The sequence below is a fragment of the Diplotaxodon limnothrissa genome, linkage group LG22, assembly GCF_057381915.1.
Source record: "Diplotaxodon limnothrissa isolate DT_005_m linkage group LG22, D_limnothrissa_male_GT1.1, whole genome shotgun sequence".
Lineage (NCBI taxonomy): Eukaryota > Metazoa > Chordata > Actinopteri > Cichliformes > Cichlidae > Diplotaxodon > Diplotaxodon limnothrissa.
The window spans coordinates 22,211,912-22,232,188 of NC_140616.1; the positions used below are offsets into that span (position 1 = coordinate 22,211,912).

Consider the following 20,277-nt stretch of genomic DNA (forward strand, 5'->3'; position numbering starts at 1 on the left):
TGAAAAGAAATATAAATTGTGGCGATACCTGTGAATTACGTCGTGAACCCGCCTCCCCTTATCGTTACCTCCCTCATATTTAAAAGAAGACAGGACCAATGATGTTTTACTTCCTGGCGTGCACTTTCTTGATCTTAGGTCGGCCGTACGAAGCTGGGCTTAGGAGATAATGAACCTCGTTTTTGGCTAAACTGGCTGCCGGACACGGGGTTAGACTTGTTACGTACTTTCATGTTTTACAGTCACAGTCTGTTAGCCCTCATGACTGAATGTCGTTTATGTGCGTCTTCACGGGGCTTCCTCACCACCGCTTGTTTATTTCAGTCATTATGCGTGTTGTAACCAGGCTTTTTAAAAAAAAAAGAAAAAGGAAAGAAACGCACATGTCCAGTCATCACAAGACAAACCTGTGTATGTATGTCACGTGTCCGATGCAGGCCTTTTCATGTGAGAATGGTTTAAGTGGTGCTGCAAAGATCTTTATGAATAAAGTCAGCTTGTCTAAATGCATTTTGATGCTTTGTTCTTCATTTCTGAGCTGAATAAGTAATGAACACGAGTCTGAGATGTGGAGCTTTTTTACTTTATTTTGCTTTTTTTTTTCTCAGTCGTTTCCTGTTTACATTTAAGCAGCTTCTCTTTTATATAGAAAGACAGGTTGACATCATTTACAAGTCACTCTTCTCAGAACCTGTTGTACCCCCGTACAAAAAAAGGAAACATCAGTCTCCACGTTACATACGAAAATATAATTTAAAAGCACTTGACAACAGATGCACGTTACAATACATTCACTGTACACGGTATATTGAAGTTCCTCCCTCATCTCCCCTCCAGCACACACCCTCCGTTTCTCCTCTCCCATATGTGCGAGTGGCCCTCCCGAGTCTGAAGCTGAGGATGGGTTTTGTTTTTACGAGTGCTTGACAGCTCAACTTTCAGTCTGTCCCCGCAGAGAACCTTCTCTCCTACGCTCAAAGGCCGGACTGAAGTGTCTTCTATCATCATCTCAGGCTAGCAGCTCCACAGATGTCCTCGTAACCTGGTGCCAGGATTTTACAGATCCAGGTTCCAGGTGGTTTAAAATAGGCATGGATTTGTGCTTATGTAGTAGCACACTCGCTGAGGGTATGTGGCGTATCCTGCAGTCTGCCTTTTAACAACATTGTGTAAGTAAAAATCCCTATAGCCAAACTGGAGGACAGGACGGTGTGTGCATGTCGGAGATCACTGTACCTATCAAATGAACGGGGGGCTCATGCTGCAAGCCTTGAGCAGAATCTAAACTTTTTTTGTACAATGAGGGAAATGATGATATAATGAACAAATGTGTCTTGGCGAGTTGAAGCACTGTGCTCTCACTCGGAATGATGAAATCCCAGTCAGGAGCAACAAGCCAGCCAACCACCCTGCTCCATAGGAGTTGAACCAGCAGCCAGGCACAGAAACATGACACATCCGAGCAATGAGACACAGATTACAGTAATACTCTCTAGGCTGATGACTTGGATACTGCTGAAAACACACACCACTCACACTCTCGCGAACACACAATGGACTGGAATGCTTTTGTCTAAAACACACACGCACAAAAACGACACGTAGATGGTAATCTCTTTCAAATACAAAATCCACCTTCTTCTTTCACACGTCTCCACACGACACAGAAACATGCGTGAAAAACATTCTTCTCGTGTACATCCATTCATTCCCGTGACTTTTTTCTTTTTCTTCTTTTTGGAGGTGCGACGTACAAGAAAATAATTGCCACAAGTCTGGGGCGACCTCCGGGGTGGAAATATTACAACACTCTTCCCATCCACCTTCCTTTCCTCCCCCCCTCCCTCTCTCCTCATCCCCTCATCAGGCACATGGTATGGTCAATGTTTGGCAGTGGAGAGCTGTTGGCAACGATCATGGAAAAAACAAAACAACTACAAAGATCTTGGCAACTGGAATACAGTGTGCCGCTTAACCCACTTTTGTGGCTAAGCGTGTGGAACGCAGCTCTGGCACTGTGAATGAAGAAACGCTGGAGATAACGATGGCTTAATGCGGATACGGATCGGGCCGTGTTCTAATACGTTCTCCACGTGATAAAATGGTCAAACGACACACAGATCGGTGTCAAACTGAAAGGAGCATTAGCTCTTAATCTGTAGAACATGTAAGGAAAACAAAGAAACAAAAACTCAGAACCTAAAGTCAGCCAGCTGATTGACCTTTGACCTCTGAGGTGACAGAATTGCTCAATCAGCAAATGAGGAATGAAAGGAACACTTACTGATACATAAAAATGAACACGAAATCTAAAACACTGACAAAAATATATAAAATAAAGCTTGAAAATAAAGTAACTATGTATATGCTCATGAATACTTTTATATATTTTTATGTACACATACATATCTGTCTATTGTTTATATATCGATATATCTATTAAAAGTATAACTTAACTCCAGCGCTTTCACCCCCACAAATGACCGTGAAGGCACAGATCTAAGCTCAGCTGGACTCTGCAGCTCAAAAGGGAGTGTAACAACCGCTGAGCTTACATCAGCACTGGAGGCCAACTTCATCCCACTCAGAGCTGAGCAGGAGGAAGGCAGGGCTTGGTTGCACTTCCTGTTTCACGTCTCCGTCTTTTCTCCTCTTTACTTTCGTATCATTTTGTTTTTTGTCTTTTCTTTCTGTTGTTTTTTTTACAGTTAGCACCTTATGTAAGTCGAACGATAGAAAATAAAATAATGTGATAGCATATACGAATGTGCAAATGTACATCAATAAAAATACTACAAAGATAGTTTTTTTTTTTGTTTCCCAAAAAAATACAAGTGATATAACATAGATAGAAAAAAATACTAACGTAACACACAAAAAGAAGATGATTTAAAAAAAACAAAAAAAAAAACTTAAAGCATGCACTTGATCCTTTAGTGTACATAGGATGGGTAAGGAAAGTCAGGACTCTTTTTTTTTTTTAGGGGAAGTTGATTGGTGTGAGCGCGGGCTCTTAGCCTTGAATCTTGCGGAGGATCTCGGTGGAGACGGGCGGGTGGAAGTTGATGGTGTGGTGCCTCAAGCCCTGCGAGGTCTTGTAGCTTTTGCCACAGCGACACTTGAAGGGTTTCCTCACACGAATCTGTGTGCGGTGGCCGTTCTTGGCGTGGTATTTGATACCATTCACATTCTGAAGAAAGTGGTCGCATGCAGAGATGAAGAAGAAAAATGGGGTTATAATTACCACTTTTGATTGCACACAGCATCTATAAAACACCAGAGCATTATCCCAGATTTTATGGACAGAATTCCAATGAAAATACAACGAAAATACAAATGTGAAACATTTCACTAAACGTAGGCTTCATCCAACATTTGTTTTTCCTCTCTCGTTTTTTACTACACACATCATGATAGAGTAGCGCCAGTGAGTTGACTTTATCTCATTCACAATGATAAAACATGGTAGATTTCAATCGATTAGCCTTTTTTATTTTAAAACAATAGGTAGCAGATCAGTTGTCAGTTATCATGTGGTACACAAAAGAAAAATCCCATGTGCACCAGCTGTTTAATACTTTGAGTCTCCTTATATCATAAAGCCACCAGAGTTAAAATCTACTGAGAATTGCAAATATGAATTTGACCTTAAGCACAATTTGGGTGCAGACCCATTACTGGGTGCAAGTTTCACTAAAATCTGAACAGTACTGCTTATTAATAGTGCACAGACAGATGCAGGGATGGATGTCTCGCCAATCCACCCTGAGGCCACTTACTGCATGTCTTTCCCTGTTCTCTCTCTCTCCCAGCTTTGTGGTCTTCTATACATTGTCCTAAGACAATAAAGACTAAAAACGCCCAGAAATATAAGTGATTTACATGATATCAGCAAAACTGCTATTTTGTGTTTAGTGGTAGGGAGTTAAAGTTATCATCCTGAACTACTAAACTAGGAAGGTAAACCTTAAGACTGCTTCATATTAGCATGTTTGCATGCTAATTTTACCATTTTTCTGTCAATCAACAATTTCCTTTCTCCGCTTTAAAGTTGGATAACTTCAACTATGTACCCGCCCACTGCATCACTAATGGATACTTCAGTGTCGTCACCATCAGTCCCTGAATTTCGCCGAAGTCCTGCGGTGTCTGGTTGTTATATCACTGCTAGTCTCATCCTCTGTGAATGCCCCTCAACAACAAAGGTCGCTTTTCCCACGCTGCTGTTTTTGTCTTCAGGGTATTAGGGAGAAATGTTCCCACACTGTCCATTAGTTAAGCAGCTTGGATAGTGAGCAAGCTGAATGAGTTTTTTGTTGCCAGCTGTTATTAAAAAAATGAATTAAAAAAAAATTAAGTGAAGCAGAAAATATTAATCACCCTCAGATCTTATAATGTGCTTTTTCAAACACATGTGATACTCAGACAAAAGTTCTAGTGTGGATTTATTCAGAAGTAAAACCTCATGCCTTCGTGGAACTGCCTGCTCCGCCCTCAGGTTCAGCCTTACCTTGTATCTCTTCTTACACCCGGGGACGGGGCAGGCGAACGGCTTTTCATCGGCCCCGTTCATTGACATGGAGCTGAGGATGGACTCAGAGCTGATGGCGCTTTCTGTGGTCCACGACTCATCGCTATCCGACTCCTCGTAGTCTACCTCCTCCTCATCATACTCGCTGCCTAAAGGCATAATGGAGCCACGCAGAACAAAAAAACACTTGTCAACCCAGCTGAAACAGGGATAGCGACATACCCACGGGAATGCAACGCCCTGGGAATTTGAGAAGCAGAAAACGATAAGTGACTTTTTATTAACACATTTCTCTGCGTGCTGTCCCCTGCTCGGATTCATAAGCAGCCCACATATCACGGCACGCACAAGCCAGAAATGGTGTGATGTGCTTCCGTGTGTGCCTGTGAGTCAAAATGTGGGGATTGGCACTGAGAAAGAGATCATTAAGTGGGAGTGATCCCCATTGCTCAGCCTGGAAAAAGTGCTTTACTAAGTGCAGAACATTTTCCACTCACATGCATGCACACACAAACACACACACACACACATAGACATAAAGGCCCACTGACCCCCCACCATCTCACAGGAAATGCTGCACCTCAGCTTGAGGAAATGGATGGCACCCTGGCACATGTTGAAAGGGGGCGTGTGCGCGTGCGCACATATATATATGTGTGTGTGTGTGTGTGTAGCCATGCTGATGTGTAAGCCCAGACCTAACACTACGTTTGGAACCATTTGGGCTGGAATTGGACATCTGCTTCTAGGCTGTGCAACACACGGCCCCATGCGAACACACAGCGTGACAGCTGCTATGTAATTAGCAAAGTGTTGACTGGTCTGCTCACTGCAGGAGCCACCATTCCCAAGACACAAACAGTGCGCACACACACACACACACACACACACACACACACACACACACACACACACACACACACACACACACACACACACACGAACATAGTGGTTGGTTACAAGCTTTCCACTGTGACAGCAGATTTTCCTGATGATTTACAAAAGAGCAAGTATTAGCAGAGAATTGGCCAGAAATATCCAAAAAAATAATGGTTAATGTTTACAGAGACACTGCTGAATATAAGATGAGCAGGCTTGTGCACTCCTAGCAGGTATTTTGTAGTTTTCACTTTGAGATGCAGAGCCATTGGACAGCTATGAAATAAGCTGCATTCCATTTGCATTACAAATATCTTCACTCGCTCTTCAGCGCGCTGTCTGACTTTGATGAATATGCTTCCCATGTTTTTTTCTCTTTGTGTCAGTAGGGTTAAATTGCCTAAGTCAGTTTCAACATATCCTTTCCCATCACACATATAAGCAATCCATCTTTTTCCCTTTCAATCATACGTTTGAACACACACACACACACACACACACACACACACACACACACACCGGTTATACCTGTAGGTGTGCTGCTGCGGAATGAGGAGGAAGGGGTGATGGGGGGCGTGACGGGAGGCGTCAGGTTACCGCTGGTGTGGCGGGGAGGTGTGGCCGTGCTGTTCCTGGACACTCCGCCCGTGATGGACAGGGACAACTTGGGTGTGGCCTTCTTCTTTATGGTCTCCTGCTCCCGGCGTGCTGCATCCGTCATGAACCTGACGTCACACAGTTATTATATTAGTTCGCATTATCCGATTTCTCATTATTAATCAGTGGAGAGGTCTCCTACCTGCATGTAATACTAAACTTATGTGACAGCTGTGTTCTCATCAACTTGAAAACCTTATAAATATAAGCAATGTTGTTCAAATAAATGCTAACACATTTTCATCCACTTGGGTTGTTTTTTTTGGGTTTTTTCTATAACTTTGACCTCTTAATTTGAAAGGTAATTAACTGAAAGTTTATTATAACTTCGGTAATTGTTGTAGTTTTGCCTTTTCCCTGCTAAGGCTACAGCGACAGAGGTTTAGAGACAGCAAACATGCTACAGTACGGCACCAAGAACATACTGATTGCTTTGGTCACTAGCAGATTGCAACTGTTGCCTGTGGTTTGCATGGATGACACAAACCCTACCAACTAGTGGCTGCCACTGGCCTCTGCAACTGAGGCCTAACTACTTAGATTTTGCTTGTGATTACATGAAATTATAAATTAAAACAGTAGTTCTCTTACTTTTTAAACTGATGTACAGCTACGGATCCACTATTGATCTAATGATGTAGCCTATTTTAATCCTTCATCTACAACTTTTAGCTACAACTCTGTTTATCAGCTATTAATTAAGTACACTGACCACTTTCAACAGTTTTCCCACTCCATTTAGTTGCACGTGTGAATCTATACTTTTGGGTAAGATTTTCAGCTGATAGACACATTTTCAGCCAATACTGTCCAGCTTTTTTCAACATTTCACCTCTGTATTATGTTTAGCTAATGACTGACTTTTAGCTAGTTTAGATTTCTTGAACGGTTTATCTTGCCATTAGCTAGTCATTGCAGTGGGAAATCCATGCTTTTAGCTACAAGATTCAATTTAAAGCCTCACTTTTAGCTCTTAACTCCCAACTTCAGCTTATTTTGTCGCAATTTATTTAGTAATGCTAACTGTTTAAATGTTTATACTATTATACTACTATATCCATACTATTAGCAATCAAATTAAAATCCTTATTCAAATGGTATACAGTTTCAAAAGTCTTAGCTAATAAGTTTAACTAGTTATTAGCAATTTCAAATATTGTTTCACAGTTTAGGTTTTTTGTTACAGTTTTAATAATATATGTATTCTTTTAGCTGTCTTTGCACGGTGTTTTTTAGCTGCTAACTGTTTATTTAAATGTTATTTTTTTATTTACTTATAAGTTTGGCTAATCTGTCCTCGTACCCTCTGTTGACTGCAGAAGTATCGCTGCTTTAATAAAACCCTGTTAATTTATTATTTATTATCCTTTTCATAAATTGTGATTCATATCCTAATTTGGTTTTCTAACATGTGGCGTTAAGCTGTGCTCCACTGTTGCTATGAGAAAAATGTCCATTTGTGTGAGAAGACAGGGCCTTGCTGCTGAGTGAACTCCTCCCTTAAATATTCTGTCAAAACATGTACAGTAAATACAAATGACATTTATAGCCTCGCCACTTGAACAATTATCACAGAAAACAAACCTCTCTCTTTCATTCCACCATTATCTCTCTCAGTGTTACATCTTGTAGGGATTTAACGAGGCATTTAGTGGGACGTGACACATCGGTTCACCACACACAAACACACACATGCCGTAATCCTCTGGCTGCACAGGGAGTCAAAAGTGATTGTCTTGTGTGGTTTTCTGTGCTGGTCTGTGGATGAGTCACTGCTGTGGGTATGGGAAAAGTCAGTCATTGGAGATGTTCTCCGCAAGCCACATATACACACACTCACACGCACGTTAACTTTCACTGGTGGAACAATGGTGCCCTCTGTAGACGGATGCTTTTGAGCGTGTGTGAATGTGTACGATTGTGTGTGCCTTACCTGTTGATGTAGCTTAGGGCCAGATAGGTGGGCTGCTGTTGCTCCTGCTTCTCCAAGACCCTCGGATCTGTGTCTGCGAGAGAAGGAGACGTTCAGATTAATCACCACTCCCTGTGGAGGGAAAATGTTCTGTGAATACTCTAAGTATGTAGCTGACTCACACATGTATTCTTTCTGCCAGACAGGCTGATAGATTACTAGATATGTCTCACACTGCGTTCACTGTATTAGTCTCAATGTGTGGCACCCTGCAGATACATTTCAGATACTTTCATAAACGGCACGTTATTACAGCAGAACCAAGCCCTATCTAATTTACAACCAATGCCTTCGCTGAAGTGACCCAAAACCACTTAATCGTTGCCGGGGGGAGGATGTGGTTACAAAAAGAAAAAAATTACTTTAGAGTAAAGGCGGCTGTGATGAATGTACACACTGTATGAGCTGAGGAGTACATACAGGCTTTTTCCAGATGACTTGCTAAGTCAGTAACGCTACAGTCGGCAACTTCCACTGCCTGAGGCAAGCAGTGTGTACTTCAAAGTCCCATCTCACACCCCGGGAAAACAGAAGCAAGTGTGCATGAAAACACTGCGGGTGGGTTACATATGTGAACTACCAGTGCCATCAAGTGTTCAATCTGGGAATGTTCAGAAGGAGCTTAAAAAAACAGTACATTTAAGTAGGGCTGCTCAATTAATCGAATTTTAATCACGATTACAATCTGGGCTTTCAACGATCATTAAAAATGACTGAGCCGATTATTAGCCCCTCCCTCATTTATCCGCGACACCTTAAAGGCCGGTCCGTGAAAATATTGTCGGGCATAAACCGGTCCGTGGCGCAAAAAAGGTTGGAGACCGCTGATTAAGAGGACCCGAGGGAAGCTCGGAAAGCTAAGCAGAAGTTATTTGGAGAGGAGAGTGACTGCTGTTGGTTGAAAAGAGAGGTAAAAAAACTTCAGTGGTGTTGCACACTATTTTATATTATTTTTTAAAGTCATTGTTAACCCTTTAAATCCGGTCAGAGCAGCACGCTCCGTGTTGTGTAACTATTTTTAAATCCCTGTAGAACCTGAACCGTGTAAGCTAGCGCAATAATTTGTTTTGCATATGAAACCGGAGGAGTTGTACTTACATCTGATGCCATCAGCTTGTCCTCGGTCACGGTTTCCTTCCACATAAAGCTTTGCAAAAACTGCATAAAAAGCGCTTGCAGGAACAAAAACATAATATTCCAGAAACACGCTTTGCCGATCCATCAGCTGTTCGTAACACTTCCCACAGTGAAATGATGCACCTGCTGTTTTCTTTGCAAATTTGCATCATAGGATTGTTTTTTGTTTTTCCTGCAGTATATAAAAACTGTATCTCCAAAATAAAACTATGAAGACACTCAAAATAAATTTCCTGTTGTTGTAAACTATTTTTTGCAACTTTATTGTATTTAAAGTTTTGAGGGATAAACCTCTTAAATTTCTCCAAGTAGAAATATATGTAAACAAAACAAAAGCGATTTTCAATATTTTTTGTAGTTTATTGCACTTTTTTGCAATTTATGTAATTACTATGGACTTAATGCATACATATTATTAAAATATGGGCTATAACAGTTGTATTGATGTATAGCAACTTGAAATGCTCCCACAAATGGCACTACAGCATGTAAAAAAAATAATATAAGCTCTGGTGGACTTGGTTCTATAGTACCCGTTGCCTACTGGTGGTGGTCAGAGGGCCCGGTGGCGCCAGTGTCAGGCAGCCTCGCCTCTGTCAGTGCGCCCCAGGGTGGCTGTGGCTACAATGTAGCTTGCCATCACCAGTGTGTGAATGTGTGTGTGAATGGGTGGATGACTGGATATGTAAAGCGCTTTGGGGTCCTTAGGGACTAGTAAAGCGCTATATAAATACAGGCCATTTACCATTTAGGTCTTAAAGGGTTAAATAAATATCGTCAAATAATCGTGATCTCAATTTCAGTGAAAATAATCGTGATTATCATTTTTGCCATAATCGAGCAGCCCTACATTTAAGCCAAGCCATCTATGTCTGCGTGAGTGTGTGCACTAGCAGGCATAATTGCAGCAACATATGTAATAGCTAGCAGATGTATTTCAATTTAGATCCAAGGACTAGATCATCTCTGTGCAAAAATTAACAACACACCCCTGGATGCTTCCAACTGTGGTGTGTTGGCCTTCTCAGCCCTTCAGTTTTCAGGCTTTCACACCTCATAATTAAACAAAGAATGCAGACTTCCCACCGTGCGGGAGGAGGAACACTAAGGAGACCAGCAAACAAGAAAACAACCCAGAAAAAAGAAACTTGTCCACTTCAACTGGTCTCCCATGCAAAACATAGTGCTATATATGTGACTTTCAAAATAAAAAGACTAGGCAAAGGGGGAAAAGGGTAGCAAGATTATATACCCAGGTGGTCCGCAGAGGTGGTCTCTGACAGTCTTTTATAGCTGAGACTTAATAATCCTACCTGCTGCTCAGATGTAGAGACCAGAGCTTTCTGCGCATGCATAATTGTGCACAAACACACACACATACACACAGCTAAACCTACATCCCTGAGTCACGAGACATGTTTTAGTGAGAGCTATCTGCATCTTTTAATAACCTTTTGGAAACCACTGAGTAGACTAGACAACAACAGGGAAAATCTGCTAAAACAAAATCTATATATCCACTGAGATTAAGCAAAAAGATGACAGGAATGACAAATGAGTTTGGATTAGAATATTTATAACCTGTTTTGTTTTGGGGGGGTTTTAATCTAAAAGATTCCCACAGAGTCCACAGTGGCATCTTCACATTACTTCACAAACTTAAAACACAGAACAAAACACATCTGGGGAGGTGATAGAAAGAAACCTAATTAGTGTGATCTTTTTAAAATAGTCCATCAGAGTCAAACGTATACAGTTGCAAGAAAAAGTTTGTGAATATCCTCATATTACCAGGACTTCAATGCTACTGATTTTTCCCTCTGTCCTAATTGAAAACAAACAAAAATCTGACTGAAATCAAAACAAGAGCCAAGCCCATATGATTAGCCAGTGTTATCTGTGTGTCCGTCTATTGGTATCAGCGTTTATAATGGCCAATAAATGTGAAAAATAAAGATGGGACTGAAGAAAGGCTCTTCAACCATGTTCTGTGTGTTGAGGTTGTGTAGTAAATAAATAACTACACATAACAAATGTTAGGCAAATATGTTCAGCTAATATATTGTAATAACAGATTTCTTTTATAGATATCACTCCCAAAAATCTTACACTGGTCAGATTCTGCTAACAACAAACAAAAACTTGCACTTTCCGTGCTTTTATTGAACACACTGAGTAATTACTCACAGTCCAGGCTAGAAAAACACTACCAAATTCTCCAAAAGCTACTGGAAGTCAGATGTTCCAATTAATGACATGGGATTGGAAGTCTGGGATGCAGCTGTAGCACTTCCTTTAAAGACATGCATGAAAAGCCTCATGTAGGCTGCTCATCTCAAGAATGACTGGCTAGTCTGAACCAGAGGTGGACAAATAATGTTCCTAAGGGCCTATATAAGAAACTAGGATTACTATAGGGGGCTGCAGCAATGACCTGAACTCAGTTCTGCTTCATTTTAATTGTATCTCTTTATGAACCTTTACTGGTAAGAGTAGATGTTACAATCAGGTCTGAACCATTCTGTGACTGCAAGAAAAAGCAGTACAGAGATGCACAAAGCTGACAGCATGTCTTGCAAATATCAAACCACAGCACACATCTTAAATAGGTGAAAACAAGACCAAAGGGTTACAACACAACACCTGCAGAAGTCTTGCTAAAATGTTCGTTCATCTTCACTAGAAAAAATTACTTAATACCAGGACTTCCACCTCTCCACGCCCCCTTCAAAAAACCGGCACATGAAGCAGAAGAAAAGTCAGCAATATCTTGTAGGCGAACAAACTGCAAACAGGAGGAAGCATCGTGGTTTGCGGCTGCTTTGCCACCTCACAGCCTTGATGCCAATCATTAAAGGAACAATACATTGAACACTGTATCAAAACATTACACAGTAGAGTGTCAGGGTAGCAGTCCGTGAACTGAGGCTTAGGAGGGTGGCAACAACATAATAACCCAAAGGATACAAAGTAAGAATTAAGTGTTTTAATGACCAAGACAGTGACCTTAATCCAATTGAGATGCTGTGGCTAACCTGAAGAGTGTCCAATCAAGAGTTTTATATGGGCCCTCTTCACTGTGTCGGCAGCTACTGTTGCTCCTTCTACGAGTGACTAAATTCAAAAGCTGACTTACTTTTATTAGCCGATACTGTGAGTGATCACTCAATGTGTTCAATTAAGACAGGAAAACCACAACTGTGTGGTTTTAGTTTAGTCAGATTATTGAGGTCCATAACTGTAACTTTTTTCTAAAGATGCAGATTAGGCCACATTTTATGAGTAATCAATGCAGAAATTCTGTTAATTCCACATTTTTTCCAACTACATAGCAGGATAAGACTGACTCAAAGGATTAACTGTGAAAGAAACATCAGCTGAAGGCAATTTAATGTGAGAATGGCAAAAATGTGAGGAAAGAATGCCAGAATTAATATCTTGGGATGTTCAAGGTGCTGAGGATTGTGGATGAGGTAAGTGTGTGTAGAGAAGGGGGAGGGGTGTTGGTGGAAATGGGGTTAGCCAGGTGCGGATAGCGAGAACTGCAGTAAATGTTAGCCGGTTTTACAACTTCCACTCGCCGAGCTAGACAGAAAGTGAGCATGCTGTTGATCCTGCTGCTGTGGCCAGAAGAAGACCTGCATATGTACACCCAGTAAGCTACATACATACATACACACACACACGTATATATATTTGCTAACTGAACCTCAAAGCTGCCAATTTCAAATTTACAGTACAGTATTTTAGCAGGCTAATGTACATGCATGTGCATATTTGTAATTCAGTACATGTTTTCCTTATCTGTTTTGTTTCAAAGTATCACCAGTGTGGAAACACTTTAGTTATTAATATCTGTGCCCAATCTGCAGCCACTCATTTCACAACCCACACATCCATCTCTCACAAGCGGCACACTGCTGCCACCTGCTGAATGTACTCTGTCTGCATGTGTCCACATGCACAAGCCCATTGTGTAGAGAGGTCTGTGTATGTGTCTCTTTACATGTGTGCATGTGCTGAAACCAGACCAAGAATGCATGGCTTGTTATGCAGCCTGCTAATTAAGCCTCGGAGAGCATTTTAACGTGTTTCTAAAGCAGCAGGCAACCGGATGGAGGGAGAAGAGAGGCGAGGAGGAGGAGTGGGAGCAAAGAGAGGGGGCATATGGGTGGAGGGAAAGGCAAACTCCTCTGTAATTATGCTTCCCAGTGCTTGGTGGGGCGCTCAGATCGTGCGACTTCCGAAAGACAGTGTGTGTGACTGTGTGTGTGTGAAGCAAAAGAGAGGGTCTGCAGTTTCCAGTTTGGGATGCCAGTCCAATAACTGCTTCGCTACACCCTGACAGGTCATACAGGAAGTATAGTGAGCACAGCCTCTCACATGCACAAACATGCACCCCTTCCCTTCTCAACCCTCTGACAGGAGCGAGATGGGAAACAACCTGACAACTAAAGCAAGAACAAACAGCTGAAATCCTTCTTTTAATGCATATATAAATCACATATACATAGAGCTGAAATGATCAGTCTAATACAAAAACATTGTCCAAAAAATAATTACAATGTAAAATAAAAATGAAAAATAATTGTAAAAATAATCGACTTATTGGTTACCTTTTCAGCACGTGACTTACTGGTAAAAATGTTGTTATATCTAATAGAGCAGGGCAATATGGCCAAAAATATATATCACGATATATATTTGAAAATTTGCGATAACGTTATAACTGACGATATAATTTCTGCGAGACAAAATACAACTCCAGGACTTTACTAGCGCAAAAAACCCCCATCCATTTATTTTACTTAAACAAGCAGCTGTTTTTTTATGTGCATTAAAGCTATATAAACATTTAACAGTGTAAAAGTAAATTCCTTGCTGAAAGTTTAACCAAAAGGCATTTCCAGTAGAAATGGGCTGACATATCCTGAGCATAACTATGTATAATATCCACTGAAGTTAAAAAGAGGTGCTTTCAAATATGTATTTTTCGGACCATAAGGTGCACGGGATTATAAGGCACATTAAGCGAAACAAAGCAGTCAGATAAATCAAACTTTATTCAACTTATTCTTCTTGCTTCCTCCACTTCTGTACCATTGATTCATTAATGCTGTATTCTACCACAGCTGCTCTATTCCTATGTTGTTGCAGTATATTAATGACTAACCTTGTATTGTGGATGGATTATCTCAGTTGTTCTCCTGACTGAAGTTTGGTTTACAGCATCCTGCCATGCGATTGCATTTGTCTCTAACCATCAGGAACCTTCACGTTAACTTTTTCTTTATGTTATGCTAACATAGCTGTGTCGCTAGCGATCACGTAGCACAGCATTAAACACCAGCTAGCCCAACTTCAGTAACCCTACAAACGTCACTGCTGTGTAGCTTCCTGTCTTCATTTATGTTGGAAGTGATAGCAGAGCTGTACGTTTGATTTTTTTTTTTTTTTCTCAGAAATCTCTCAGTCAGAACATGCTATATCATGCTTAGGTAACTAGCGAAACTAGCGAGCTAACTTCCGCTAACTTCTAACTCCGTTAAATGTAATGAATTCCGTTTTCATGGATGCCTGGATGTTAAACATCATAGTTACACCTGGTAAAGCAGCAACGCTGATCATTTTATTAAAGATGGAAGAATTTAGACAGTTTTTAACTCTCAGTGATGTTCGTTTGACTTCGGGACCTTAAAGGACGGAGTTTAGGACCCAGACTACTCCCAGACTACTCCCAGATTTACGAGCACCTTAGTCTGACAAATACGGCAATAACGATGGCCTGCTTGCATATTCTACAAAAAAAATGTGCTTTGTTGTGTATCTGACAGACAAACACCAAACCAGTTAAGTTGCACCATTTTTACAAACTAATTCTGGTTCACCTGTTTCACTCAACAATCTGCTTTCTCCATTCTCATTCTCCGTTACCGCCGTGCTTTTTCGGCACTGCGCATGCACGATATTTCATTTTCTTATCGTTGCCTAGCATTGTACCGGTATTACCGTGAACGGTATAATATGGCCCAGCCCTAATATCTAACATATTCAGCTTTAACTTACATAGTAAAACAGAATAATCTACACATCCTCAAACATGCTGTCTCCCTGTAAACAACATCACAAAGAAAGAAATGCAAAAAATAAATTCTAGTGGTTTGCCAATCGTACCCACAAAATTATCCGTGTAATCGAAAAGCAACAAGTTTAAAAAAAATCACTGCAAACTAACGATCAGCATTCTTCAGCAGAGTTTACATCATGTTACAAGGCCGTAGTTTCAGCTCAACCTTTAACTCCGAATGCAGAAGAAAAACAAGGATTCAAGTAAAGTCTGTCCAAGCAAAGGTGATATCTTTTGGGATTTCCCTGTACTCAGCTCACACCCGTGTTTTGACTTTCATAACCTTCTCTTTTAAATCTCTTTCCCTGCTTTTAATCTCTACCTGCCTCCCCCCTCCCTGTCCTTTTTGCTGAGGTAAGGGGCAGGTACGTGCTTGTGCAGGTGAGAACATTGCTGCCGTCGTGCACGCAGGCAGAGAAGCCTGACATCATTGCATTCCTCAGACCTTACCTACACTCCCAGCACAACAAAACTACCACACTAAACACAGTGCACCTAACCCCACTTCCTTATTGCATTCGGCTGTAATCTAAACAGTGTGGGCATGCCATTGGTAGGCTCCTGCCCTTTAGGATGAGATCAGTGTTGTAGATCCACACGTTTCCTAGGTTTCTCACAGATGGGATCACGACACACTCATCTGGTCTGCTTGCTGCCAGCTATTATGTGTCAGACAAGGCAGAAGTCCAAATAAAAAAAACGATATAGAAGATAACGGATTAGAACAGGAGTCCAAACACAAGGCAGAAATTTGGGAGTTTTCTGGTCGTGTAGCACATTAGATGCCCTACCACAAGAGGGCAGCACAGCCTGCAGCAAAAACTAACTGTTTCCAGCAGAGACGTACACTGATTTCTCCACACCTGACTTAAGTCCCGCTGACTCACTTTTTACAACTACTAGCATCTCATATCTCAAGCTTCAAATTAGCTGATCCTTTGATTGATTATTGATCACACGCCACTGCACTAATTCACAACCGAAAAGGAAGTCAAAACCAAATGTCACTTGCCTCCCCGCCCCCTCTCAATCCTCTCCATGTGTCACTCTAGACCCTATGGTAACTGATCTGAAAGCAGTATTGATTAGACTCTTTATGTCTGTGCCGCCCCTGATAACCAACCGTGCTATAAAGCCAGGAGAGGGGCAATTCATTAATCCAGAATATTTGACTGGTAAACCGCTATTCTGTTCATCTGACAGTTAGGGTCAAAGGTCAGGCTAAGAGCCAGATGGGGCATACATCACTCAGTGTCTGTGGTGTTTGGGTTGTTGAACTGAGGAAGCAATATTAATCCCTGCATTTCTGTGGGGACAAGGTGAAAAATCACGTTTTGATTTCTTCCACCCTTGGGTTTATTTGGAAGAGATCCATGGAGCATATGGGTAAGATGAAGAGCAGCCCACCCTGCTCCTCCGTCTCCCCACCAGCAAACACCACACCAACTACATCACTTGTGTTTATCAGTCCTGTTCTCCACGTGACGCGACATCACGTTGGGTGTCCTCAACACAGCTGGTTGCTCGACAGCACTCTTTGTCAGTGAGACAGCAGGTGTGCAATAACTCAGCCAAATACACTGCCCCTAACCCCTTTAGGGACCGCCAGTTGCCATGGAGACTGGCTCAATGAAGCATCTATGTAAACCCCTCGCTCCCCCCCTTCACATAGCCTCATGAGGATGGATACTCCCCACAAATAATGATTAGCCCACATCAGATTACTGAGTGATTCAGAGATGCGTAAATGCATCTCTAGTCTTATTTGTTATGGTGGATCATAGTTTAATCTAACACACTGTTATTGTGTGTTTAGTTGGAAGTGACAGTTTATTCTGTTCTTTAAATCTGCATGCTTTTCTCTGCTACCTTGAGGCAATAGGAGGAAAGCACTCCCTTATCAAGAATTCACATAATTTACTTAGATTTTAATTATTGTGCACGCAAAGACAGGTATTTTTATTTAACAGCTCAAAAATGCACCTACACCAGCTCTATTTCCCCCCATTTTTGAGAATCCACATACAATGCTGCTATAATAGAAGTTACTAATTGCACCAATTACCACTTAATTAAATAAATACATGCCTCTTTATAATCCAGAGTGTTTACCCTGCAACTTTTTCTGTGCCTCTTATGTTAAATGGTGGGCAAACTGATTACGATTGTATTTATACGTGCCAGGGGGCAGTCATCAGAGTGTTTACTGTCAGACCAAAATCTAATAAGCGGTGCAACAAGTCGGCGCTTGTACTTGTGGAAGAAAATCTGATTATATCCTTGCATGTCTGCTACAACTTCAGCTGATGGAGTGCCGGTGGGAATTAGACACCAAAATAACAGAAAAGCCACGGGGGAGTGACGCTTTCAGAAATGTGACAGTCAAGAGTTTTCGGCAGCTCAAATGCACAAGCGGTATGAAGAAAAGCCACGGCTGCACTGCGTCAGGCCTGGAAATGTAAACAGTGCTCAGCAACGCTAGCTGTGAAACCGCTGTCTGGTCGGGATGCTAGTTTCACCTATGAGACCTACGCGGCCCTCCTAGTCGAGTTACCGCTGCAAAGGTAACTGCTGTAGCTGACTCCTAATCAGACGAGTCGGCCCCAACATCTCAGAAAGCATAGTTTATTTTCCAGATATAAAAGTTGATAAATAACTCCCTCTCCGGCGAGCCTCGACAGAGAGCAAGAAGCAGGAATAGCGGAATGCAGAGCTGAGCCTATCTGCGTTTAGCTAGCTAGCTAGAGGGGAGGGGAGGGGGGGCTAGCTAATACCAGCTAGCTGTCTAGTTCCCTCTCCCCCGCTGGCTCCACTCACCGATGTGATTGTCCTCGATGTGGACGATGAGCTCGGCGAGAGACTCGAACTGGAGTCCGCAGCCCCCGAACCTGCAGGAATTGGAGAAGAACGAAGCGGCGGCGATGCCCGTCATGTTCACGGCGCTGGTGCATTCACCGGGCAGAGAGGGGGGGGAGGGGGTCCAGGAGCCGGGGTGGTGAACGAGGAGGCAGAGGTTTCGGGTCCGGGGATAGGAACGGGGCAGAGCGCGGAGCAGCGGAGCAGACACCGGGCAGCCAGACAGGACAGCGGCGGACGCAGCTGGGAGGCAGGCGGGGCGGTGGGAGGAGGAGGAGGAGGGGTGGCTGGTGGCATACGTCACGACCTGCCTACCTGTTGGTATCACAGCCGCACTGACTGCGGAGTGGTATCAAAAATCAGTCTAATCTTGGCACATATACATACGTTATAAACACAATATACAAACCACACAAGTAGAACAAAAGGAAACAGATTTCTCTTTTTTAGTTTAAAAAAAATATATATATATATATATATATATATATATATATATATATATATATATATATATATATATATATATATATATTTTTTTTTTTTTTTTTTTTATGTCCTTAAAATAAGGAATCATTGGAAATTTACTGTTTGCCCCAAACGTATAAAGAAATACAAGCCCAAATCCAAAAAAGCTATGATGCTCTTTAAAAATGTAAATAAAAACAGAATGCAATGATTTGACAATCTCAAAACACCGTATAACACAGAAAAATATCAAATTGTCAAAGTAAGAAAATGTACCATATTAAGAAAAACATTAGCTCATTTTAAATCTGATGGCAGCAAAACATCTCAAAAATATTTGGAGGGGGCCATGTTTTTTCATTTTTTAACGTCTAGGAAGTAGGGAGACCAGGTGTCCTATTCCTGTCTGTTAGAGGATTTTATCTGCTCAACAATCCTGTTTTTTTGTTGTTGTATATATTGTGTCATGATGTGCCAGATGTTTTCAGTTCTACCATGAAGCCATGCGGTTATATTAGATGCAGTATGTGGTTCAACATTGTCTTGCTAAAATATGCAAGCCTTCTCTGAAAAATACATAATCTGGATGGAAGCATATGTCCCACTAAAACCTATATATACTGCTCAGCACTAATTGTGCCTTTCCAGATGTGCTAGCTGCCAATCCATGGGCACTAATACACCCCCATATGTTCAGAGATGCAGGCTTTTGAACTGAACGCTGATAACAATACAGGTGGTCCCTCTCCTCTTTAGACCAGAAGACTAGAGAGATGTCCATGTTTTCAAAACAGAATTAAAAGTTTTGATTCGTCTGACCACAGAGCAGTTTCCCGCTTTGCCTCAGTCCATTTTAAATGATCTATGGTCAAGAGAAGATGATGGTTTTTCTGGATCATATTCACAAATTGCTTTTTCTTTGCCTGATAGGGCTTAAATTTTGTCTACAGACAGTAATTTCAGGAAGTGTTCCTGAAACCATTGCAGTGACTTGTCTAAGGCCCTGAAAATCATGGGTGTCCAGTATTTTCAGCCTTCTTTCTCACACACAGAGATTTCTCCAAATTCTCTGAATCTTATGATGGTATTTTGCACTGCAGATGACGTGACACTTAAAGTCTTCTGAAATGTTCTTTTTATACCCAATTATGTTACTGACCTGTTGCCAATTAACCTAATTATTTGCAAATTGTTCCTTCCAGCCTTTTGTTGTCTCTGTCCCAATTCTTAGGTGCTAACCTGTGCCTCCCTGCTGAAACACAAAGAAAAAAAAGATCAACATCTGAAATCACAGTTATGGTTTTAACAGATTTTTTAGCATAAAAGAGAATGCACAAGTCTACTAACGCAGTGAATTAAGATCATAAAAACAAACTTTAGCTTCTATTTCTGCTTCTAAGAAGTTGGTCAAATTGCATTACCGGTAATAAATACAGCATGTCCTTCACATGATCAGTGCCAAACTTTTAAACATCAACTTGTGTGTGCTTATTTTGTAAGTTAGATATCAAAATTTCAAACTAACTCTCAGTATAATGGGCCCACATTATCCCTTACAAACATCTTTGTTTACACGTATTTAGTTTAATGGGTTCTGGTCAAACTAAGTACTTATAGTGGGTTATATACAGTACTGTACATGTATACACTGTC

At 41.4% G+C, this 20,277-nt stretch overlaps 1 protein-coding gene across 1 annotated transcript; it reads right to left on the reverse strand.

Annotated features, from left to right (window-relative positions):
• Nucleotides 1-2,923: 2,923 nt before the first annotated feature.
• LOC146609948 (juxtaposed with another zinc finger protein 1) lies at nt 2,924-18,373 on the reverse strand. The gene is made up of 5 exons (XM_085346629.1): nt 18,121-18,373; nt 8,001-8,073; nt 5,939-6,135; nt 4,511-4,680; nt 2,924-3,190 (listed from the first exon to the last, which is right to left on the reverse strand). The coding sequence occupies exons 1-5, from the start codon at nt 18,233-18,235 to the stop codon at nt 3,014-3,016; spliced, it is 732 nt and encodes a 243-aa protein (XP_085202755.1). The 5' UTR covers nt 18,236-18,373; the 3' UTR covers nt 2,924-3,013.
• Nucleotides 18,374-20,277: the final 1,904 nt, after the last annotated feature.